We start from the raw sequence: 25457 nt of genomic DNA, 5'->3' as shown, positions 1-25457 counted from the left end.
AGTACACGACTAGACCTCTTTAAAAGATACATGCCACATTAAATTTGGGTTCAGCAATGAAGTTTAAAAACAGAATGCACCTAAAACTTCCTCTGATGTACGAAGAAAAAGTCCCTACACCCCTGAATCTGTATAAAGACTACTCTCAGCATACAAACTCTTCCTTTTACTTATCGTCTTGGTAACAATATATTTGTGCCATTGAACCCTTTTTTGGCTTTATTGGTTCACAAATGGCTGTGTAGAAAACAGGCAATAGAAAATCATTAGACAGATATGCCTTTATTGTCATCATAATGCATGACAGTACACTGAGATTGGACAATGAATGTATACAACCTGGTTTCCATCAACATCTGTCAACCATTCAATCTTTAAGAAGCTCAGAGGGGAATTTTTTTTCCCCCCTTGCCACTTTGCTGTTAACTCGACAGGCTGTTTGGGAAACCTCAAGTTGGAACACAAGAAGAACCATTACCTAAATTTCATGTTAAGGACACTAAGAGGTTTCCCAATGTGGGATGAGGAGGAGATCAGGGGTTCCCTGACACTGCAACTTCTCTGGATGATTAGAAATGTGTAGAAGGTCATGCTGATGGCAGAGATTAGTGGCTGAAGGAGTTGGACTAGCAACAGTGGTCCTAACATCACAGAGGGAGGCATTAACACTCACACATGTTACATCTTAGCACCACCTGTTCTCCTAAAGAAGATCTCCAGAGCATCGCAAGAACCGAGAACAAGGAAAAAGGAGCTGTGTATTTTTTTTTTTTTTGATGATTTATGAAAATTCTCTGCAAATCTTTTAGAGTACATCACAACAGCGATGGTTTACAACTTTTAAATAATCTGCAAACTGGTGCCTGATTAATACAGATCAGGGTTAGTATAGTTCCTTCAATTAGATATCTTTTTTCAAATATGTTTTTTTCTTATGTGAAGTAATCTCATCCCTTTGGGTGAGCTTTTTTTTTTTTTTTTACACCCCTGCACTGTAAATAGTTTACACTTGGACATGAAACCAGGACAAAACATCTGTATTGTGGCAAGACTGGCGTTCCACGACACAATGCCATCTGAGACAGACGCTGTGGAGACGGAGGACTAGATCCACTCTGGCCAGCCTCTGCTCCAGCAGTCTGAAGCTTTACACAAAGCTAGCTAGTAGAGAGGGCACATATGTGGCTATCTTCTCCATCTGAAAAACAAAAACAAAAAAAAACAACTTAGCATTTGATAGATCCGCAAACTCCAAAATCTCCGCAGGAATATGGTTACTCACATTCGAAGACATTTGTCTTTCCCGCCGCTTGCCACTCTCTGTCCGTCAGGACTCCAGTCAACAGCATAAACCTAAATGTAAAAAAAAAAAAAACATCAGTAAGATGCATACGTTCACTAATAATCTGATTATATCCTCTGCCTTGCCTCATCAGCGTGACCAGGAAGGTCCATATTAAGCTTGCCAGTCTTCACATCCCACACTTTGAGTGTGCTGTCACTGCTGCCGCTGACCAGCAGCCGGCTGTCTGCCGACCACGCCACCTGATACACAGATCCCACATGACCACGCAGAGACATCAGGTACCTGAGGACCAAGAGGCAGGGATGGCAAATTGTCAGCTTAATAAGATCAGATAAAATCAGATAGGACTTTACTGATCTCACAAAGGAGAAATTCATCCGTTACATCAGCTCTAGTAAAAATAGTTAAAAAATATAGAACAAAATTAAGAAAGAAGCAGAGATATATAGATAAGATCAAACAAAAGCAGATTTATATGTACAAGCAGACACATGCAAACATAAATATATACACAGACATAAACACGTCTGTGTATATGTACACAAGGTGACTATGCTAGAACGTAGTATGCAAGTCTTGCACAAGTTGTTATAAGGAAGAATTGAACACAATAGCACCATCTTATGGGTCTCTTTGGTACTGCACAAACATGTCTCATTAAATTAGAATATAATTGAAGACTTTACTAAGAGAAACCTTCAAGCATATCAAAGTAAAAATTCAGAGGGAATAAAAACTTTTCACAAGCAACATTAGTAATAACAGCCTTTAGAGGATGTTAAGGAACTCCGTGTGTAATTAATTCCTATTATAATATGGCCGTTTCACTTTTTTATCTCCAATGATATCCTAATTTATTTAGTTGCATTTGTAGACTTAATAAATGTTTTATCAGATAATACAGTAAAACTAAGAATTGTTTTTTCCTGTTGCTCAGTAGCTTTTCTTACTTTCCAGTCCGTCCGTCCCAGATTTTAATGGACTTATCAAATGAAGCAGAAGCGAGGAGCCTGGTGTCGGGGGAGAAGAGCACTTCGTTGACCAGAGCGCTGTGGCCGGTCATCCTGGCTAAAGGCTTTTTGTCTTCGGCAGGATTCCACAGGAATAAGGTGAAATCATCAGAGCCGGACACCAGCCGCTCTGGAGCGGACCCCTGCAACGTAAAGACGAGACGATGAAGCGGCAGAAACGAGGACACGTTAGAGAAGCTCTCCTCTCGCATCAATGACAGGTACTCACCCTAACTTTGTTGTATCTCTGCAAAGCTTGCTCCTTTATCTCGTCCACTAGGGGGAGATGGCACTAATTAGATAAAAAGGCGTCTTTCATAAACATACAAACCGGCATGTCAATAAGGAACACCAGGCCTTACAAGATCCAGTGAGATCCTGGGGGTTGATGGTGGCGGTCGCAGGTTCGAACGCGCCGGTGCGCAGGACGTAATCCGTGCTGAGCGCCAGGGTGTTCACCCAGTGGGCGTGACCCTGCAGAGTCCTGCACAGGACGCCCTGAAATCAACAAACGAAACATGAACACAGCTGGTCCCTCGGTGCCGTTTGCACTAAAGATGAAACCGGCCTTACATCTTTTGGCCTCCACACTTTGACAGTGCGGTCCTGGGAGGAAGTGTAGAGAAGTCCATCTCCTCCCCATTTCACACAGGTGACTGACTGAGTGTGTCCTGTCAAGATCTTATCGTAGCGTCCCAAAACGGTGTCCCAGATACGCACGGAGCCATCCTTAGAGCTGCTGGCCAAGTACCTGCACTCTGGGTTACTAGAACAGAGGAGAATGTTTCAGCGTCTACAGCCTCAGAATCTATGAATAAACTGAGACAGCAAACATCCCTGAAGTCACCAATAAAGTGAACGCTTACAGATGGAGAGGTTCCCAGCAGAGCCAAGTGATCCACTTGGTGTGTCCCGTCAAAGTCTTCCCTATCTGTGTTCCTGTCACCGGATCCCAAAGACAGATCTATAGACGCAGCAGAGTTAATAGAAATAAAATAACTTTCTAGATTTCACCTCTAGGAAAAAAAAAAATGTGTTTATGTGAAACGAACCTGACTGTTCTTGCACCCTGAAGCCAGCTTCTTTCCATCAGGTGACCAGGCGATGCTCAGAACCCAGTGAGCGTGTCCTTCAACAGAAGCAGAGCGCGACTCAGAGGCGTCTATACGTCAAGCGATCGTTTTGGATTTTCAGGAGGCGGAACCGACGCCTCCTTATAGATGAGACCTCATACCTCTGGCAGTGTGATGGGGCGTCTCAGTCGTCAGGTCCCAAAAGCGGACTGTGGTGTCTCCTGATCCACTGGCCAGATATCTCAAATAAAAAAAACGTGTGAACACGTTAATCAAGACAGTAGTTTGTAATCAGCCTCTCAGTGTGTTTCTGTACTATTCTTATATGTTGGACATTAGGGCTGTGCATAAAAGTCGATACAAAGATTAATATCAATGTTTTTGGAAACGATTTAATATACAATATTCTGGCTTTCAATGTCAATATACCTCCCAACCCCTAGGGGGCGTTATTAAAGTGCGCCATTGCTGTTAACAGCGAGGAAGAGCAAGTGAGATGCTGGAATTGCTGGAATGGCGGACAATATTTTAGAAGTACATTCGTCCCTAAAATCAGATGTTTGGGCACATTTTTGTTTTTTGTGATACGTGAAATGCATTGAACCAAATGCACTTTATTTTCCTATTAATATGTCAGTGTTCAATAAATTGAACATAAATATATTTGGCTGGTTTTGTTGATTGGAAGACCTTGAGCATTAATTAGGAAGTAATAAATATCAATATCGTCAAATTAAATCAAATTGAGCAATATCGAGAATAGGATTGTATCGTGAGCTTTGTATCGAGAATTGTATCGAATCGGCTCATCCTAGATGATACCCAGCCCTATTGGACATATAGTCTTCAAAAGGGCAGGCGGCATACATGCTGTGTCTGAGAGCAACTCACTTGCCCGTAGGACTGAACGCAGTGGAGATGACCGCCTCCGTGTGTCCCTGCAGCGTGCTGGTGCAGCGGCTCACGGCCCGAACCCTGAACACGGCCTGAGGCTGGTACACCACCGGCAGAACCTGCTCCGTCTCCACTCCGAGAGCCTTGATGCAGATTCCCAGACTGGACACCACCTCGGCCTCGCCACGCACAAAGAACGCCATAGGCACGGGCTCGTCCTGCAGCAGGGAACGGGTCATAACATGTCATATGACACATTTTAATATTCGGTTTTATACACAGCGCTTTGCAAAGGTATGCATTCCCCTGAAAAAGACGCATGGTGTTCAAACGTGTTTTTTTTTTTTTTTTTTTTTTTTTACAAACCCAGAATGGTTTGCTTTGAATTTGTATCCATCCCCCTTTACTCTGATACTTTAAAATTAAACCCAATGCAAAGAGCTGCTGTCAGAAGTCACTTGAACAGTCAACTGAATTCACTTAGGTGTAATTTAATCTCAGGATAAATCCAGCTCTTCCAGGGCACAGATGGCTGTTGGAGAATATTCGAGATTAAAACAGCATCATGAAGACCAGGGAGCACAGCAGACAGGTTAGGAACTTTAAAGCCAGGTTAGGTTCTAAAACATTGTCCATTGATGATGCTTTAAAACATCTCACAGACGGCTAAGAGTACCGAACGACTGCAAACATACCAAATAATCCTCCACCTAAACATGCAGGAAAATGAAGGGAGAAGATTAATCAGATAAGGGGCCGAGATAAGGGCTGGACGATAATTCACTAACAGTATATATCGATCGATAGACGTGTGGTTCAATAGAAAAAAATAGGGTAAATAAAATGTTCAATAATTTTCTTTCCTTTTGCATTCTAACTTGTCATGTAGATTAATATTACAGTCACTACATCCTCCCGACCAATCACAAACGCAGACCCAGGTAAGCATCTTCACCAAGCTCCGCCCCCTTCGAAGAATATAGAGGACACCTGTTTTTTTTTCTTTTCTTCTTTTAAGACTTACAGTTTACGTAAAACTTTGGTTGAATACAGGTTGTGTTTAAATACAGTGTTTTTTTTAAAAAAATAGGTCATTAAGCAACAGCATAAAATAAACAGGGCAGCACTTGAAATATACTTTTTAATTTTTTTTTCAAATATTTATCGATAATGATCAATCTGATTTCTATTTTATCGATACACTTTTTTTCCTATATCGTCCAGCCCTTGTTAACTCTGGAAGAGCTGCATTGACCCATAGCTCAGGTGGCAAAAATAGTTGGCAGGACAACCATTTGTTGTGCACTCCATAAATCTAAACTTTACGAACGATCGTCCAAAAGAAAGACATTTTCAAAAATAACCAATAAGAAGTCATGTTAGGTGTTCCCCACAAGCCATGATGAGGCCAAAATGAACTTCTTTTCGCCTACAAACAAAATGCCATGTGGGGCGGTAAACTGTCGCTGAAAAGCTGCGGCAAAAGACTTGAGACCGGCTGGACGTTCATCTTCCAGCTGGACAACAACCCTAAACATACAGCCAGACCTCACTGGTTTAGATCAAGGCGGATTCTTATGCTGGACTGGCCCAGTCATCGTTCAGACCTAAATCTGTGGACAGACACTTTTCAGATATTTATTGGAAAATCTTTAAAGTTTTCCCTAAACGTCAAAGTCAAGCCTGTTCTTGTCTCACTGTGTAAAACCACTAGCAGCAAACATTTTGTTATATTTATAAAAAAATAATTATTAAATGACAAGGGCTGCCATCTTGTCCTACAAGCATTTTTCACATCTTGTATGGGTTGCACTTTGAATTCAGGTCAACTCCCCGACCAAATGCCAAGCAAGTTTTTAAATCATTTCTTTAATGTCTTTTTGTGAAATAAAAACAAGGACGAAAAAACTGATTGATCGGATGTGGTATAATAAAATTGGAGATTTTATTTTTAAGCCATATCGCCCATGTGAAACATGACAAACATTGCTATGATTATACATGTAAATGGCCTTGTGAGAAGTTGCTCCACAAATGGACACAGAAGTGATCCCAAGTACATTCAGTCTTTATAAATCCAACATATTTCATTTAATATTTTCTTTGATAAATGTAAAATAATTTGATGAGTACTGTGCTAAAGCCTGGAACACAGCCCTCGGATGTTTTTCCAATATAAAACTTATATAATATGAATTGCATTCATATTATCCATATATCATTCAAAAACCTGTAGTTGAACGAAATCCAGTAAATGTTGGTATGCATAGAATTGTGTCACTTCCTCAACTTCGTAACGCATATTTACATGAAGTTAGACAAAGTCACCTTTTGCAGCAAGGCATTGCAGACGAGCTGCAGTTTGTCGGGGGTGATGTCGAGAGGCACATCAAAAGGTGAACCCAGAACCTCCCCTTCCTCGTCCTGAAACTGGATCAGCAGCCGCTCCACATCCTCGCTCGTCATCTTGCGTTCAGTTTGGTTCCAGAACCACCACGATGATTTAAGGACCTGCACAGGGGATAAGTCACAGTGTTTATAAATAATGTAGGAATTCTGAACAGCAGCAGTTTACGCTTCCGAGATCTGTGAATGGTATCTGCAAAGGAGCTCAATGTGATCTCATTTCTATATTTAAACTCTTGTGGAATAAAAAGAGTGAAGCACTACCTGTAAAAAAAAAAACATGTATTAAGAATCTTCAAAAGTAGTTGTTGCCGAGGGATCAGCTTAAAACAAGGTATTGCTGGTTACAAACGCACATTGATTTGTCAGAGTGAGATTCTCTGAGCTCTTCTGTACACGATGTTACTGTCCAATTCTCCAAGTAAACACCTGATCTTAGACACGATATCTCATGATAGTGGTTGAGACATGATACACGGGTATTGACACATCAAACACATGTCATAGTGAAGAATATCTGGTGTCCAAATAAATATTAGGGTTATTTTCCTCCAGGCAGTGCAATATTTCAGCAAAGTGCTAACTTACAATAGAGATAAGCTAACCAGTAGCACATCACCTTTACCTTAATTTACATTCTGCTTATTTTGAAAACATCGTTTAGTTATAATTCAACAATTCAAACTGAGGATAAATGTAACAAATAAACAAAGTTAGAGGCTGCCGGTTTTAGTTTTAGCTACTGAGCTAGCTCAGCTAGCACTCGTTAGCCTACACTTTTAGCATCTTCAAGCCTTTTTTTTGCACGAGTCACTGAACAGGAGAAAATCTACAGTTAATCCAAACACTGTCGTTGGTTTTCTGTAACAACTGGCGGCCTTATAAACAAACCGAGCTCCTTACCTTTTAGCTTAGCCCTGGATATGGTCCACACGTGTTTTCTGCCAAAGAGTCTTCCAATGAAAAGATGCGCTAGGAAACACAACGTCAAAGGACGTAACGGGGACGCAATGCATTATGGGAGAGTAGCTACTCATACCCTCAACTTCGCTGAGCGTTATCTTTATACCATTTCTGAGGTGTACTGTTACCGAAAAATATATTTCAAAATAAACAATTACAATCATATATCTTAACGTTGTTGATTTCCTCCTTATTAAATAAATAAACACATAAATCAACCAATAAATAAATGCAATATTTGATTGCTTCGTGTAGAAATACTTTGAGTCAAAATGAACATTTTATTGTTTCAATACCAGTGGGGGAAACATCCCTCAAATATCACAGGGTGTTGTATAGTTTATACATATCTATAATTTTTGTTAGTTTTTTGTTACAATTTCTTGCTATTTTAGATAAATAATGTCATGGAGAAATCTGTGAGCTCATACACTTGGGGTTTACTACAGAATCAGATGATTAAATGATCATTTACTTGTAAAAACCTGAGAATTAACAGATGTTTTCTTTTTATTTATAGCAATCACTACTGTATAACTGTACATATGACTTAAATATGTAGGCTTCCTCGTTAGCAATAAACAGCGTAAGCAGTTTCAAGTTTACTCTAGCAATGATACAATAATGACACAAGACCAGATATCTGTGTGAATTGTAGTTGTGATGGTTTTTTTATGTTGATGTGGAACTTAAACTTGTGCAGCCTCTTTTTGATTGCACAGGCATGCACTTTGACATCAACAGTAGCAACAGCCTACTGTAGATTTGGTGTTGGCATTTTACAGTATTTACAGACTTCTTTCTAGCATCTTGCAAAGTGCTTTCAGGGATAAACTTGTCTGATTGGCCAGACATGGGCAGGTTGGCAGTTGTTTTGAATTTACTCCTATTATACACTTTTTTCCCCCTTATAGTAGAGTTGCTCATTTCAGTTTCTTGTCAGACCTCTTATATAAAATCTGTAAACTGATGGTCCCAGACAACTCTTTGGCTCTTACCATGGGATTCACTCTCCCTTCAAACAGGACAAACCTCCTTCAAAGGCTGAGGAACAGTGCTGTAAACTGACGTGCCTGTATGTACTTTTGGCCATTTTAAGTAATGATATAAATATATATATATATATATATATATATATATATATATATAGATATATCAACACATTTTTTTTATCACATTGTATGAAATGCTTTCAAAGGTCTTTTCTGTAATTTAATTATTTGTTACATTACTTGAAATTTTGGGCTGAAATGAATATTAAATATAATTTTTTTCTCATCACTGTATTTGTTTAATCACCAAATATGCAGCAACTAATATCCCATTACCTTTTGATTGAAACACAAGTAAAAGTATTTTAACAATTCTTCAGCAGCTTTCAGACATCTTTTAGATATTTATCTTATTTTTATCATGAAAAACATATTCTCATTTGACATAAGATAAAATGCAATAAAATAAAATTATTTTTACGATACAAAAGTGATCAAGAACATATATTTTGTGATATATGTTACAATATATCGTGGATAATTACAAAGTTCTAACATGTTTTCACATTAAAAGGATCCCTTGTGCAACAACAGAAACTTGTACCACACCACTGAGGGACAATAAATTTAGACAAAAATAAATGGTTAATATCTTCTGATGCACATTCACGTATAAAAGGTACTTTAATCTTGTTGCCGTTCGCTGTCATGACAGATTTAGGACACGTGTTTTCACAGACATTAGACACATTTGTCATTTTGTCTTTGATGAGGAGGTATGCATTTGAATCTCTTCTCTCAAGTTGTGTTAGTGCTGATAATCCCCAGGAACTTTTCTGGAAAGTCAAATTTCAAATGGATTTTTCTTAATCAACTATGCACATCTCATAAAATAGTAACAGTGTGAGTCAGACACTGCATATGTGCTGAGTACTAAAAGAAATCAATGATTAAATTGAGTCAGAACATGTCCACTGATCAGAAAACAATCACAGATGATGATCTAAATGGACCCTTTGAGCTCGGCAAGTTTATTCTTATGTTTAGTCATATTTGTCCTAAAACCTTAAAAAGACAGACATATCATCAGATCAGGTCAATAACTAAAGTGAGTTCATTTGATAATTTTTTTTATTATGTATTTATTCTCAACCAAAAATCCAGTTTTAGAGGAATGAATCTTAAAGAAAACAGTAACCATCTCATCAGGTAACTGGGCAATTTAAAGTCTGAATCACAATCATAGCACAGAAGTATAAATTGGGGACATTTCTTTCTCAGTTGATCCCATTGACGTCTTTTGGTACAAGACCTTCCATGGCAGCACGCTTTGACTCCAGGATCTGCAAATAAATTCATATATTTAGAATAAAACTGCTGATGATAATATTTTCATCCAATTCAAATATTCAATTAATAAATCCTTAAGTATAAATATGTGCACAGGTTTAAATAGGTAAAACCATGTAGAAGCTGTTTAATGTGGACGATGATGATGTGCTATTCTTAAAATTCTTATTTTTATGACAACGTTGTAAATGTGTAAGTTTGATTGATTTTACTCTGGAAGTTTTAAATTGAAAGCATAAACTAATGTTGCACATTGGAATTCTAACATAGTACATAGTAATATCAGAAGTTTTATTTAAACATATATTTCAAATATACACCCTCAGATTTTTTTCTGGTTCTTTTGTCACACTTAAACGTTTCAAACAAACATAACCTGAGAAAATACAAAATACAGTTTTGTGTTTGAGTTCCAAGGTCAAAACCAATGTTTACAAAAGCAAAACCTTCACAAAAGGAACATCAAGCCAGTCAAATGTGTCAGTCACACATTTGACTGGCCTGGGTTGCTTTGCTTCTTCTGTTTCTGGAGTATTTGTTGCAATTTGTAGGACCATGAATTCTGCTCTCTACTGTAAAATCTTGGAGGAGAATGTCCATCCATCACTTCCTGACCTTAAGCTCAAGTACACTCAGCTTATCCAGTAGGACATTGATCCACAGCAAGATAAAAAAGTCCAGCTCTGAATGGCTCAATCAATAAATAAATAAATAACATTATGAGAGTGGCCTAATCAAAGTATGGACTTTGAACCCAATTAAGATGCTGTGGTATGACCTCAAGTAGAATGCTCATGCTGGAGAACCATTCAGTAAGGCTGAATTGACACAATTCTGCAAAGTAAGTGAGGGTCAAACATTTCTCCCCAGTAGTGAAAGATTTAACACCAGTTGTCACAAACGCTCGATGGCAATTGTTGTTACCAAGGGTTGCAGAACGGTTTATGGGGGAAATACTTTTCTCAAATAAAGCCAGGTTGGTGTTTTATAGTCTTTGGCCCTTTAAAGAAAACCATCATTTGAAAAACAGCATTTTGTATTTTTTCAGGTTATCTTTGTATGACATTAACATTTGCTGAAACATTTAAGTGTGACAAAAAAAGCAAAAACAGCAGAAATAGGAAAGAGGACAAATATTTTTCCACTTGAAAAACCTCATGTTACCACTGGGGACTTATTACCACGTCAATCACAATTGGCAAATATCTAAGGAAGCAATTGAACAGGTTTGAGATTTAGTGTGCTTTTGCTGTTTTTTGCTCTCTTTCTTTGAGCTGTCCCTGGTTCTGCTCTCTCCTTTCTCTCCTTTCTGTCTCAACTCTCTCACTCATCCACTCACAATGCCTGGCCCCTCCCTCCTGCGTCACAAGGCACATATAACTGAGGTAATGAGGTGAACCAAATGTGGTCTGATTCCAAATGTTAATGTGTTTCCATCTGTTGCGAAGTCGAAGTAAATACAATGTGTGATGTGCCTTTTGTTTTAAGTAGTTACTTACCGGAGGTCAGTGATTTGTGTTTTATCGACTCAACTCCTCTGCTTCTCAGATAGCGCTGCTCAATCTGTTTGTAGCTGAATGGTGGATTTCTTTTTTTGCTTTTTTTGCATTTTTGTTTTCATACTATTCCATCTTCCTTATTTTACAGATTGGAGGTTTGCAGACCCCGTCACCCTCACGTTATCTGCCTATGATGGTACGCTCACCTGAAAGGTGTCACTGAGGCCAACGATGCTGTTCAGGTTGGTGCTGTAGTAGCCCAGCACATATTCTCCGCTTAGCAGAGGGATCTCATCTTTATCCACAGGTTTCTGCAGCCAAAACAGGAGCGCATGCTCAGGGAGACGGTATTCACACATTGACAGAACAGACCTCACTTCCACTTTACCTCTATGACTTCATTAACCTCTGGCAGCTCATTCTCTCTGACCCAGACGAAGGTCTCATAGTCAGACGCATTCTTGAATCCGATCTGCGGGTCAACAAGCCAATTGATTAAAAATCTATCTGGGTTTGTCTTTTCGTGCACTGATTGACCTTTTCCTCCTTTGTATGCATCGGGGTACCTTGTAGAGGCCGATCCAGTCCCACGTGGACGACATAAAGTCCTCTTGGACGGTGTAAGTCAGAAGAGCATTTTGGTCTGCGCTCCATTCGCCCACAGGCGCCACGTGTACCAGCTGTGTGTCGAAGTATTTCCTCAGCTGCCGGGATGAGAATGGAAAGATGTGGTGCTGTAAACACGTAAGTTCCGGTGACGAGGGTCGCTTCTGGTTCTTACCTCCAGAGTGAAATTTCCGATGACCGGCTTGTGGTCGCTCACGCCGTAGCTCATGACGCTGGTGTATGTGTTCTGGGTGACCATGATTGGATACTCATCCTGCCCATTGTCTGTGGAAGTGGAAGCCTTCTCGTCGTCCTCATCATCCTCGTCTGACGGGAGGGTTTTAGGTTTGATCCGCCAGAGGATCCGATCCGTCCAGGCTGGCTTCCTCTTCTTGCCGCTACGCAAAGTCAAAACAAGAGTGAACAACAAATTGTGAGTTTGAGGTAAAATCTCCCCTTTTTTTTTTTTTTACTAATGCCAATTTTTTTCTAAGGCCACATTTTCATTTATGCAAATTAATGTGAACATGCACAAATAACACTAGAAACAAGGGCTGTTAAAAGACACAACCACACAGTGCAAAGGTGACTATATTTTAGCTGGTTGCTGATAATGTGATCTAACATAAGTGTTGACTAGAGGTCTACATTCCTTCTGTGTAGAAAGCAAAGCATGCATTATTCAGGGCACACAGTGGGGGGTGCAGGCAGGAGCTCAGCTCTAATGAATTTGCAGATTGCATCTGAAATTCATCCACAATATTGTGTTAGCCAAACCCATCTGAGATTTGTCCTTTAAGCTGGTGTCTCCATATGTTTTGTTTTGGACAATGAATTAATTTTTAGGATAACATCTAATAAAGCTTCCACGCATCAAGAATACAGAAATAAACAGTTTTAAGCTTGAAGAAGTACGCCAAAAAAGGGTCTGAATTTGGAAACTGAAAGTCGTATGACTCCTTTTATGGTATAGCATCCATTTACAGGGATGCGATGTAGCATCAAGCCAAAATTGTTTTATGCCTTAAAGCAACATGGCACTGTAGAGAGTTAGAAATACATGCCAAACGTGGCATTATTTCTATGCCAAAACATTGTGCAAGTGCTCTCAGCTCGGCTACAATATACGTGAATTATTTGGACAACTATGGGTTCTGGCAAAGTATATCTCCATACCCTGAAGGTTGTCTGTTCAAAAAAATAAATAAATAAAAAATCACAGCTACAGTTATATATAAAAAAAGGAAGCTGTGTACACTTGTGCTGCTCAAAGTACTCTACTGAAAACAGGCAAATGGGCCCAATTGTTTTGTTTGTTGAAGCCAGCAAGAGCAAGGGCCTGCAGAAGTGCTGTTGTGGGAACTGATTTAACACTTTTCCATCACATTCAAAAGTCAGATGTTAGTAGAATTTAGCAAGTTTTTTTATTACTAGTTATAAAAACTTTATTGTTGGTTGCAAGCAAGTTTACATTTTAATTTTACGCCATGGAAGCTCTATTTAAGTTCTGTGTTCACTTTACTATAGTGTTTACTCCTGGATGTGTTTTATATTTTGCCATTTTACAATCACAAACTTTACCTTTACAATGTAACAAGTGTGGCATGCATTTTTTTTAAGTAATCCTTGATTCTGAGTTCTCTAAATAAAACCAAATAATTTTTTTAAAATTACTTACATCATCAATGAGTTAAAAATATGCAAATTCACGTAAACATGTATAAATAACACTGGAAATAAGAGATGAAGAAAAAAAAACACAACCACACAGTGCAAAGGTGACTATATTCTAGTTTGTGGCTGATAATATGATCAAACATTGGAGTTGACTAGAGGTCTACATTCCCTCTGTGGAGAAAGCAAAGCATGCATTATTCAGGGTAATTTAATCTCAGTAGAAATCCAGTTGTTCTGTGAAGGTCTCAGAGGTTTGTTTGAGAAAACTAGTGCATAAACATGAGAACCTAAGAGAAAACCTTCTCTGACAGACCCAAATTGAACGAAAGGCTCGTTACCAGGCCTCCACAGTGCTGAATGAGATGCCGATGAGGCAATTTAGGTGTTTTGGAGAAGGGATGCATTTAAAAGAGGCAGGAAAGTAGCTCTCAAGGAATGGAGCTGGGCACCTCTGCTCCATCACATAAAATCCCAATAAAACACATTGAAGTTTGTGATTGTAAAGTAGCAACGGGTATGGATACTTTTGAAAAGCACTGTACATTCGGTAGTTTCAACAGGACTCTAAATAAGCGTCAAACATTTTATTTACTACTATAATTCAAGGGTTCCTTCTATTTTTAGAGTGCAAATCTAGGGAGACACCCACCTTGGTGGGTTTAATTCTCTATACCAAGCCCCCAACCAGAAACAGACCCCTCCCCAGAAGAGGGAGGTGAGGAGGAAGAGGAGGGTGGTACTGCAGCGCTGCAGGGGCCTGGGTCTGTACATGGTTAGGGGCAGTGCCACAATGCTCGTTCTAAGACAGACACATGATGGCGGTGTCAGTAAAACACTCAAGGAAAGGAAAAGAACTGCCTCTAACGTCCTAAATGCCGTGCACAGTTGAAGCTGCTGTGACGTCCGCCTCGACTAAAAGGTGGAGTGGCCAAGAACGCGGTGCGTGCAACACAGAAACGAAGAGTTCCTTACTTAAAACCCAACCACGTCTTTGCAGAGCTGCGCTCAACCAAAACACAAGCAGGATGCTGTTGAACATGTCGTTTTAATCTGCGTGACGATGTGCGTCGGCAGAGACGACGCGTGGTACCTGGTGTCGTAGGTTTCAGCTTTACGGTCAAACTTGTAGGTGGGTTTAAAATTCAGCGGCCCTTCCTCAAACTCCTGCAGGAAGGGCTCCTTTTTCTTCATCATGAGGAGCTGCAACAAGACAATGTGGATCAGAATATCTGCGCAGCCGAATAGCTGACCGTACTGTAAAGTCCATACCTGGTCCTTGCTCCACAGCAGATTGAGGCGCCCACCATTGATGGATGAGCGGACAAAATGCAATCCGTGGTCTTCGATACGGAAGTTCAGATCACCAAACCAGAACACCACCCTGGGAAGAAGCACCACATTTTACAGTCTGCGCATAAACCGAGTTAGGCCCTGGCGTTGGATGACGGTAGGATTATGTGGAGGCACACTGACTTGTGGTCCAGGACCCGGGGGGTGTCAAAGATGTCAAAGTCTTGTGTTTCCAGGATGTACTCAAACTCATCAACGCGCTGCAGGGCGTTGTGCATGTGAGCTGCAAGGTGGCAGTTCACGAAGCACACCATGTGGCCATAGAAGGAAAACCGTACAGATACGGCACCTTTATTACCCTGAGATGAAAACAAAGAGGAGGATGAAGAATCCGATTATTTTCAAAACCCACTACATGAGATGACATAATCTGTTATTTAACCTTAATTGCAAATTGGAACATATGCAACTATTTGTTAAATGTGTTTTCTCATGTTCCCCAAGCTGTTGCACTTTCCAGCTCACAAACACAAAAGACCTTTTATTCAAAATCGACAGCCTCTCTGACGTTGTTGGAACGCCGATGCCTATTAAAGTTGATCTCTACAATGTTTAGGGTTAGACCAGGGCCTCTGACAAATTTCCTACCCAGTAGCCAAAGATGCCGGTGCGAGTGTAGGTGGTCTGGATGTTTCTGATGAATGGGAGATGCATCATTTTGGCAAAAACCAGCAGCAGCAAACCCTGCATCCTCACTGAAGTGACCTGGATGCAGATGGAAACACAGAATTGTTTCAGTCGTTCAGTGTTTTGTGTATTCCTGTGATTGATAATTTCCTTTCTGTTTGCATCTTCTGTATGTTTGAAGGATTCATTGTCTTGTTCTTTCCTGGTTTTGTTCGGTTGCAACCTCAAACGTCCATGGATTCTCATGGGGCTTTGTATGATAGATCAACGTAACACATTTTGGGGGAAAGGAAAAAGGATCAATGGTCTTTATTTAATTCACAATCCACCTCAAAAGCAAATTATTTGCAGATGTCCTGTAGCGCCATACATCTTTCCATCATCTCTAACCAGCATCCGTGGATCAGCTGAAGAAAAACATCCCCAAAGCATGATGCTGCCAATACCATGTTTCACCAGTGTGATAGTTATTGTGTGTTTAGAGGGATGTTCAGTTTTAGACTGTTTTGACACATTGTGCTTGGCGTATCCACTATGTCTTGATGCTGGACTTCTTTAAACTTTCCAGGACTTCTGGCCTTTCTCTCATAAAGGTTGGGTTTTTGGAACATTAAATAGTTGCCAGACGTTCCAACCTGAGCCGTCAAACTCTCCACATCCTCCAGGTCCAACTTGACCAAATTCTTCTCTGTTCTTCACTTTAGTGCTCTGGTGACTTCTGAAGGCAGTTGGTTGCAAAGGATTTTATTCAGGTATATCAGAGTAAATATAATTTTGTAAACCATGTACTATATTTTTCGTCCACAAAATGACGCGCTATGGCTTTGGTCTGCCTAATAACCTACATCCTAATAACATTCCTACATGCGGGTGGTTGTGATGTGACAAAAATGTGTTCAGTCACTATCAATACATTTGAAAGACAGCATTGTTACAATTTTCTCAAAATAACATTGGGATATAAACAAATTACAGATCCAGAAAGACCAAAACAAGCAGTAATACATTACATGACAATATTGAACACTTTAGAGGCAGGTAAGTGAAGGAAAGCAATTAATTTCTAACAATAGAAGAAACAAACAGGACAGAGGATGATAAATCATCATATGTGAACAGGGAAAAGGGAAATAAAAATCTAGGACTAGCTCTGAGTGAAGAGGAGGATGAAAAACTGGAAACAAAAAGGCCTAACCCTACAGATAACCCTAGATAAAACACAAAAGGACAATATAAACTGTGACTGAAAACACCCGTACTTGACCTTAAAGACACAGGGGGAAAAGAGACATGAAATCTCTAAAGAAAAATATACATTTGCAGACATCTACTGCTACAGCTCAGCCCTGCTAGTTCCTCTTTTCCTACCTTCACAAAGCCTTCGGGTCCCAGTGTGTCCATGAAAAGATGGCTCCAGGAATCTTCTGCCATCAGGTCTGAGATGAATCTCACAGGCGTGGCGATAACTTCCTGCAGGCTAAGTCCCAGCGGTAAAAATAGAAAGCAAACAAATGAGACCGATTGATCCTGCTGCCTATCACGGACTGTCTGTCTGTCGCTGTATCTCGTACCCGATCACGTAGAGGTCTATGGGCGGTTGATCGTTTAGCTGCAGCAATGAGGCGACATCCTCTGAAGGTTCTGCTGTAGCCACATTCCAGGTGACCATGTGCAGCCTGTAAGCAGCGCGGTTATAGTTCAGTTCAGTTTCTTTATATAGGGCCAATTCCATCTCAAGACACTTCACAAAGTCAGTTCAATCAACCACGCACACAGATTGGTTAAAAAATTTTCTGTCTAAGGATACCCAGCAGATTCACTCCTCCTGGATGAGCATGTCAGGCGCCTTGCATTGTGTCGCTGACCTTGCAGCAATCCCTCATAGCGAGCATTTATGTAGCGACAGTGAAGAGGAAAACTCCCCTTTAACAGGTAGAAACCTCCGGCAGAACCAGGGTCAGTGTGAACGGCACCGCCGACCAGGGGGGATTGAGAAGACAGAGCATACAGAAACATTACAGAAGCACTGATGCTGGAGTACTGTCTATGGGAGAAAAATGTAAAAGACCCTAACAGCAGAACCAACTCTTTTAGTGGCTTCATCCATGGCAGAAACACAGCTAAGCAGATGAGCTCAGGGACAGTTTTTCAAATCTATAGGATGAAAAAAAAGCTCATGCAGTTATTGTAGTTATTTCTTTCTATGGAAATTACACCACCTTGATTTTTAAAAAACACAAAGTTCATTGAAATGTATGTTGCAATGACAATAAAGATGACAATTTCAGCATTACTTTACAGGTTGTTCCTGTTTAATTTAAAACATATTCCCCTATGTGGATGTTAGTGTTATTCTGTCTGTCTGTCTAATACGTATGTGCAATAAATAAATATGACTAAGACAACACTTACTCAAGGTTTCTGACATCTACAGCTGATGGCTTTTCTGAACATCACTAAATGTTATTTTTTTTTTGCTGTCAACAAAAGAATCAGTGCTATAAAGCCCGATATAATACTCTTTTCTTTCTGGTGTCTGCAGAAACCCGTGAACATGTGCATTAAGTTAACCTGAAGGCATCTGTGGGTAGCAATCGTCCACAAAGCTGAAAGGCTTCGTCCAGCGTGCGGGACACCTCCTCGCCGGCTTCGTCGTCAGAACTCATGTCCTCTACGCAGGTCATCAGCTGGGACAGGCGCTGGCGGAGGACCGTCTTGGACCTGGAGCTCTGGGACGCAGAGCTGCTTGTGCTGTCTGAGCGCAAACGGGAACTGTCCGGTAAAAGGTCCATCTTTGAAGCATAAAAAAAAAAAAAAGACTTCCAGGTGGCTGAAAGAATCCGTTTTTTATGAGGATATTTTGGGAAGATATTCAAGCCAAAAAATAAAACAAATGAAGTGCTGCACACAGGAAGAGTCCAGGAAGAGGAAAGTTCTTCAGCTCTGGTTTTCCTCAAACTCCTTCGGTTGAGCCGGCTGCAACCGTTTGATGCGAGAGGCCTCCTCTCTGCTCAGGCAGCTGGAAGTAATGTAAACTATTTGCTGTTAGTCAAATCTCCTCATTTGCTCTTTAGTCAGTTTCTGTTGAAAATCCTCAAAGAGGACCAGAATGAGCTGTCTCTGTTGTTGGCGATGTCCCTCCTCTGGCCGTGTCCCGTGTGGTCGAAGCAGGGACGCCGCACCGTTTGACGGAGCAGTGGGGTCGACTGAGGAATGTTGGCAACTAAACCTCAGATTTGGTGTGTAATCGCTGGCAGGAGGCAGCCATGTGAATGTGCAAAGATTTGTTCCCGCGAGTGCGTGCAGACACAGAGGCTGGAGGAGGAGGACCAGGGACTGATCCTCCATAACTGAGAGTATTGTTGCAGGACTTAGGTTAACCTTCAGATCCCTAAGAGGTTTACTGGTAGCGCCCGCCGCATCAGCTGAGTACACAGAACAATGTCTAAAACCCCACAATTAGACCCGTGCGTTAGTAACCGGGGCAACAGCGAATTAGCCTCGTTTTGTCTCAGTCGAGATTGTTCTCATGTAGGGGAAAGGTTATCTCCGTAAACCCAGAGAAAGGGGCGGATCACAAGCAGTTTTAAAAATATGGCCTTACACACATTTATGCAGCATTCAGTTCTTAAAATAAAATCTGAAATTCTTCCATTTAGCAATGTTTCAGCATAATTAACAGGGGCTACGTAATGACATATGTTATGATGGAGAGCAAACCAAAGATTTACTGGTTTAAAGATTTCAAAACCACACAAAGGATGAGATAATATTCCCCACAGTCCATAAATCCAAAATCCAGCTCAATAATTAACTAACCAAATCTAAAAGTACAGACATTTGCCTACTTAAGATTGAACATATTTACAGCTTTGCTTCAATCAGGCAAACTTCAAGGAAGCACCTTTCTTACAACATTGGGCAACAATAAAAGACTTCATGGATTAAAAAACAGACATTCCCATTAAAAAACCCAAAATAAAACAAAAATAAAAAACAGATATATTAAAAAAGCATTAAATAATTGACCATGTATCAGTAAACTATTGAATGTGTCAATTGTAAGACTGACATCGTTATCGATATTATTTACAGAGGAACACAGAGCAAAAATGGTTTCAAAATAACCCAACAACCTAGACAGAATAATAATAAATGAATAAAATGTATTGTTAAACTTTCTAAAACTAGTAGATAAAATGTTTAAAACAAATTTTAAATTTTAACAAAATGCAAAATACATATTTTAATAAATGACTAACAATAATAAAATCTCTAAAAAACTCTAAAATCTGGTCAGTAATTTCATCCGATTTCAATGATTATGGTGGCTAATTTGAAGATGAAGATAAAGCTTTTATAATAAGAAAATAATTTTTTCTATTTTGAAAATTAGAAGAGTTAAGAGGATATCCAAGTTGCCCGCTGCTTAGAAACTCTGGACAGAGCCATAAAAAGACTAACACCCAACAAACACAAGCTTCATCCATATCAGGTGATTTTATTTTCTCATTTTTACTCAGTTACCCATTCTTCCACTCCCAATCACTCTCACTTCCTTAAAATCACTGTCAGTGGGACCAGGAAATCAAAGGTTAAATTGTGCACTGCTTTGCTTACCTGTACTTGTCTGTCCGACCACTTGTAACTCTCCCAGTGCTCATTTTCTATCCTGCAGGTGCAAATGGACACAGTTGTACAAACAGGAAAAAAAAAGTTCACAATACAGAGGCTCACCCTTTTTTTTTCATCCGATTTACATGAGGCGTAGTGAAATAGAAATGCTTTCAAACGGAGATAAAGCCAGCGTAGAGAGTGATGCCTGACAGCACATTTCTGAAATGGCTTTGTAATCATATTTGATCTTGATGAGCTTTGGTCACATTGAAACGCCATTGGGCCGAGGATTGCGTAATCAGAGCGAGCTGATGGACATTTTGGTGATTACATTCTCCTGCAGTACCCGCGCAACATGTTGGAGGCGGTCATTAACGACTGGGATCACACACGTGAATCATCACGAAACGCCAGCAGTCAGTTCAGTGATCGGTTGGAAAGCTTGTCATTGAAAATTTTCCAGTAATTAAATAAAAGACCAAAAACCATAGTTTTATCATCAAATGTCAGTAATGTTGTAGCACACCACCTTTAAATGTTTTTTCTAACTCCCTGCCATGTCCATACGCAATATATCGAAGAATAGCCTAATTAAACACTATTTCCTGCTTACCACCGCCACCACTCGATTACCAGTGACCCCTTTCAAGTCGGCTCTAAAATCCTCTGGAAGGGTCCTTAGATGTAACTTTAACATCTGATGATGATCTCAGAATAGTGATGATAAGTAATGTTTTCTTTCGTGGCAGCAACTGGAACCGATCACCTTGAGTTCTTGGGAGGACGGCAGGAAAAACTTGCTTTAGTCCTAAATGTTTTTCCTGCTGTATGTGTAAATAAATTCTCAGGATCATGCTCTTCTGTTTAGGTTTGCACTTTTTTTTTAAACATGTGTAGATTCAGTATTATGCTGGTAGTGTATTCGTGTTTCCTGCCTACCTGTCCTCAGGTTAGTTAAGGGGTTTATTCTTTCATATCATCTCCTTTTAGACTCCTAACACCTTAGATTCTTCTTTCCTCCTGTTTCTATCTAATCTTTCCCCTCTCTCTCCCTCAGTCTAATTACCTTAATTCTTCTCAGCTGTGCTAATTGGTCCACCTGTTGTTCTTTCCTTTTCTTTTTTCATCTCTATTTAGTCAGTCAGTTTAGCCACACTCATTGTCAGGTCCTCTGCTATGTTACCCCGGTTCTGGTCTCTGCCGTGTCATGGTCCTGGTTCCTGTTGTTCTTCATTGCCTGTAAGCCTTGCACTTATTATTTCATAAATCGCTCTTATCTTCAACATGTGACTTAAAGCCTGACATGTGTTTGTTTGTGTGAAGCAAGTGTTCAAACCTAGAGACACGAATACTGTTTTTCTTTCGAATAAAAGTAAGACCTAATTCATGTTTTCACTGTCATAATTTCCTACTTCTATTCTTTTCATATCTTGCCTGAAATGATTCTGTTTGGCCACATGAGAGCAGCACTGTAACTTGTAAAATAAAGCTCTTCAAATGACATCCTGCGAGCTGTTCAGCTTTTTTCACTTCAATAGAAGCTTGAGTAATGCTAGACTTTTTTTTTAATGTTTTTATTTTGTATCCTGATTTAGTCAATTTACTACTCCCAAGTCATACACATGTCCATTTAGCTCTGTTGGATGTCAGCCTAAAATTTATGGGTGAATATCATCCCAGGAATAGTTCAAGAATTTTGCAGGGAGGTTTCCTTGAAGCGTTACAGGCAGTCAATATATTATTTCAGTACATGTATAAGGAAGATCGTCGTGGTGCTCAGAGTCTCTTACCTCTATTTCACATGTATTTACGTCTATGTGAAATATCACCTAATGTAAACATGAGGGTGGTTTAAAGGTTCATAAAAGAACTTTCATAAAAACTGCATAATGTTCTGAGACTAGAGATGTTTTCAGAAAATAGAAATTAATTTTGGTCTTTGGTCCTGTTGGATTTTTTTTTTTTTTTTTTTTGCCATTAGCTTCCAGGATCAAAACGTTGATTTCTACTAAATTAAGATGCCAGGAGTAATTTACCCTGCAAATGAATATGTTTTTACAATAAACCTCACTCCAAAAATAAATAAATCTTGAATCATGCCTTTGACGCATTCTCTATCCATCTATGTTCCAACAAGGCTAATTTGTCAGACTAAGAGTGCCTTTTGAAAATAACTTTTAAACATACTTTTCGTTAAGCCCACATTTCTGTATTAAATACATTTTTTTTATGGGTTTGATGTTGTATAATTATAAAGGTTGTTTTCTTTGTGGAACCACAAATTATCAACAGCAATTAGGGCTTTAAAACATCAGTCTGAGTAATTAATCTATATAATGTGGTTACCTTAGTTAATTGATTCACTGAAACAAACTGACATTTTGATAAAATGCTAATTCATTGAATATGACTCTGCCTACTTCATAAACTCTTGTACTGTGAAAAAATTGTAATAGTATGATTGTAAAGCTAATTAACATGTCAAATAATGCTGATGATGACATCAGGGTGGCATTCAGACATGTGTAGTGCTTCTAAACACGGTGAGATATATTCCTATGTGGATATCTTTTTTTCACTCAGCTTTGGAAGTGAAATTTGCACTAAAACTGCAACATAAATGGATTACAGATCAAGCACCAACCCCAGGGAACCACACAGTGTCATGACTGTGCTTTACCTTTTAAATGTCACTAAAAGGACAACACACACACACACACACACACACACACACACACACACACACACACACACACACATTCTCCTATTGCTATATGTAGTGAGAACCATGTGCTGACTTCAATTGACTTTCTTTGATTTTCAGTCAGTTTCAACTCTCTCTATGTCCAAATCCTGACAATGACGCTAATGATACCATTGCATACCCAACCCTAACCCCTAACCTAAACTCAATTCTCACTTTAGTCCTGAACCGTTACCATACCGTTGGCAAAATTCAAAGTGAAGACCAGCTAAATGTCCTCACTCTGGTACAAATGGTCCTCACTGTGATGGCGAGATTGGAAAAATGGTTCTCACTTTGATGACTAAACAGGAACACACACACACACAGAGAAACCACAAATTGTCTCCAGAATGGACCACAGGGTATGACAACAGTTAACATAACAAATTAAAAGTGATTATAAAGAAGATAAAATGGATACAGATTTAAATACATAAATAGCTTCCCATGGGAAATCTCTATAGTGAAAATATATTTCAAGTGGTTATTAGCGTAGCCCCAGCTAAGGGATTCTCTTAGCATGCTAACCTTCACAGCCAAGACGTACTTTACCCACTTACAACATTCCTGAAACATTTTTTACGAAAGGAATAAGAAAAAAATATTGTGGGTTCTGACATTTAAGCCTGCAAGCCCACATTCTAGTGCAATTTCTAATACATATATATTACTTTTTGATGTTTATGAAGTACTTTGCAATAAACAAAACGACTTGAAAGTGAAGAAGAAAAAAAACTTGAAACTCTACCTTTTTGTCTTATGTTGTCCAGAGAAAACTGTTTGCAACGGTAACAAAGATCCCCAAAGATGTGACAAGAAATTAATTTGCTTCTTCTCTGAATAGTTGTGAGGTTATTTGAAAGTTTTTTTGTGTTTTGTTTTTTGGTTATCCTTCTTGTGCTGTACGCTGGATTTCAGCTGCTGGGTGCAAGTTTCCCCACGCCCCAAACCCCAGCAGACTAACAGCGTAACACCGGATTAAACTAATATCCCAGGTTGGTTAAGAACCCAGTGAGAAAGTTTCATGAATGGACATTTGTGTTTATGTGGAGTCACCATGACGCATGTTGCTATGAAAGCCTAATTGTATGTTTAGAAATAATCCTTAGATGTTTTAACAGTATGAAGTGTGTAAGGTGCTCTGTGTGGTTAAGTATCTATTGAACGTTAAAAAAATAATACACATATCCATGTATAAAGTACTGGCATTTTTACTGCATGGTTGTCATATGTTTTTTTTTTAATTAAAGATTTCTTTTGTAGTACCAAAAAACAGGAAAGCTATTAACAGTAGAATAAGTCTATAGTTTGTTGTCCATAATGTTTCAAATGGTATTTTTAAAGTACAAACTCCATTTTATAAGTGATTAAGACACATCATGAATAGGATTAATTAAGAAATATTTGCATGTTAGCTTCAATACAAAATCATTTGGAAAGGTTATTAGGGAAAGTAGGCTAAAACCTCCCCCTTAAGAACAGCAAGACAAGATTAAGTAACTGATTTTGTACAATTACAACAACAAGCTAACATTGATATTTAAAAAAGATCTAATTGTGAATTTTTTCCTTCTCAAGCTACTAGAAATATAAATTATCATCCAAATTCCATAAAAATATTCAGCAGCTCTCTCTCAGGCTCTTATCAAGTTTACCACCAGGATTGATCAATGGCATTTAATGGCTGACTTATTTGATGTGAGGAATCTTTTGTCTGGGGCGACTTTGGCTTGATGGGTTGAGTAGTCGTCTGGCAATCATAAGTGGTTCGAGTGTGGGTTCGATTCCAGCTTCCCTTTGCCACATGTTGATGTGCCCCTGGGCACATGTTGATGTGCCCCTGGGCACATAACCCCAAATTGCCTACTGAGGTGCGTCTCGGTGTATGGGGAGTGTTGTCCTAGTGGTTAGAGCACCCGGTTCGATCCCCAGCGCCTGCACCATGGGTCCCTGAGCAAGACCCTTAACCCCAGAACGCTTCCCAGGCGGCGCACATGGCAGCCCACTGCTCCCCAAGGGTGATGGGTTAAAAGCAGAGAACAAATTTCATTGTAATGTATGTTTCAATGACAATAAAGATGATATTACTGACTAGCAAAATTATTCATCTCCCCTGAACATTTTCATATTTTGTCATTTTAGAGCCTCAAACCTCGATGCATTTATTTTAATTTTGTTTGAGATGAAACCAGCAGTGCATAATTGTTCTGGTCAGGTGAATCCAAAGTGTAATTTTCCGGCCTTAACACAAAACACTGTGTTGCAGAAAACTCTCCGCACCACCATCTCTGTGAAACTCTGTGGTGGCAGCATTGTGCTTTGGGGACGCCTTTCTTTAGTA

The 25457-nt window shown here is 39.5% G+C and overlaps 2 protein-coding genes across 5 annotated transcripts; both read right to left on the bottom strand.

The window, feature by feature from the left end:
• Positions 1-263: 263 nt before the first annotated feature.
• nle1 (notchless homolog 1 (Drosophila)) lies at positions 264-7703 on the bottom strand. The gene is made up of 13 exons (XM_012855211.3): positions 7593-7703; positions 6612-6794; positions 4281-4501; positions 3551-3630; positions 3369-3445; positions 3183-3280; positions 2890-3082; positions 2679-2814; positions 2546-2592; positions 2257-2459; positions 1429-1588; positions 1283-1353; positions 264-1198 (listed from the first exon to the last, which is right to left on the bottom strand). The coding sequence occupies exons 2-13, from the start codon at positions 6747-6749 to the stop codon at positions 1186-1188; spliced, it is 1437 nt and encodes a 478-aa protein (XP_012710665.1). The 5' UTR covers positions 6750-6794; positions 7593-7703; the 3' UTR covers positions 264-1185.
• Positions 7704-9037: 1334 nt separating this feature from the next.
• inpp5kb (inositol polyphosphate-5-phosphatase Kb) lies at positions 9038-24091 on the bottom strand. Of its 4 annotated transcripts, XM_021312105.2 has the most exons (14): positions 23865-24091; positions 20374-20425; positions 17325-17429; positions 17122-17230; positions 15715-15831; positions 15250-15425; positions 15046-15157; positions 14867-14976; positions 14426-14575; positions 12275-12497; positions 12060-12197; positions 11882-11965; positions 11700-11804; positions 9038-9987 (listed from the first exon to the last, which is right to left on the bottom strand). In XM_021312105.2, the coding sequence occupies exons 2-14, from the start codon at positions 20415-20417 to the stop codon at positions 9922-9924; spliced, it is 1539 nt and encodes a 512-aa protein (XP_021167780.2). In that variant the 5' UTR covers positions 20418-20425; positions 23865-24091; the 3' UTR covers positions 9038-9921. The 4 variants fall into 4 exon arrangements, with proteins under 4 accessions (XP_021167780.2, XP_021167779.2, XP_012710659.2 ...); XM_021312104.2 differs by lacking the exons at positions 20374-20425; positions 23865-24091 and adding an exon at positions 18325-19050; XM_012855205.3 differs by lacking the exons at positions 14426-14575; positions 20374-20425; positions 23865-24091 and adding exons at positions 14749-14775; positions 18325-19047.
• Positions 24092-25457: the final 1366 nt, after the last annotated feature.

The sequence above is a fragment of the Fundulus heteroclitus genome, chromosome 11 (assembly GCF_011125445.2).
Source record: "Fundulus heteroclitus isolate FHET01 chromosome 11, MU-UCD_Fhet_4.1, whole genome shotgun sequence".
Lineage (NCBI taxonomy): Eukaryota > Metazoa > Chordata > Actinopteri > Cyprinodontiformes > Fundulidae > Fundulus > Fundulus heteroclitus.
Note: the sequence above shows the minus strand (reverse complement) of the source record. Positions and strands in the feature narration are given on the sequence as shown.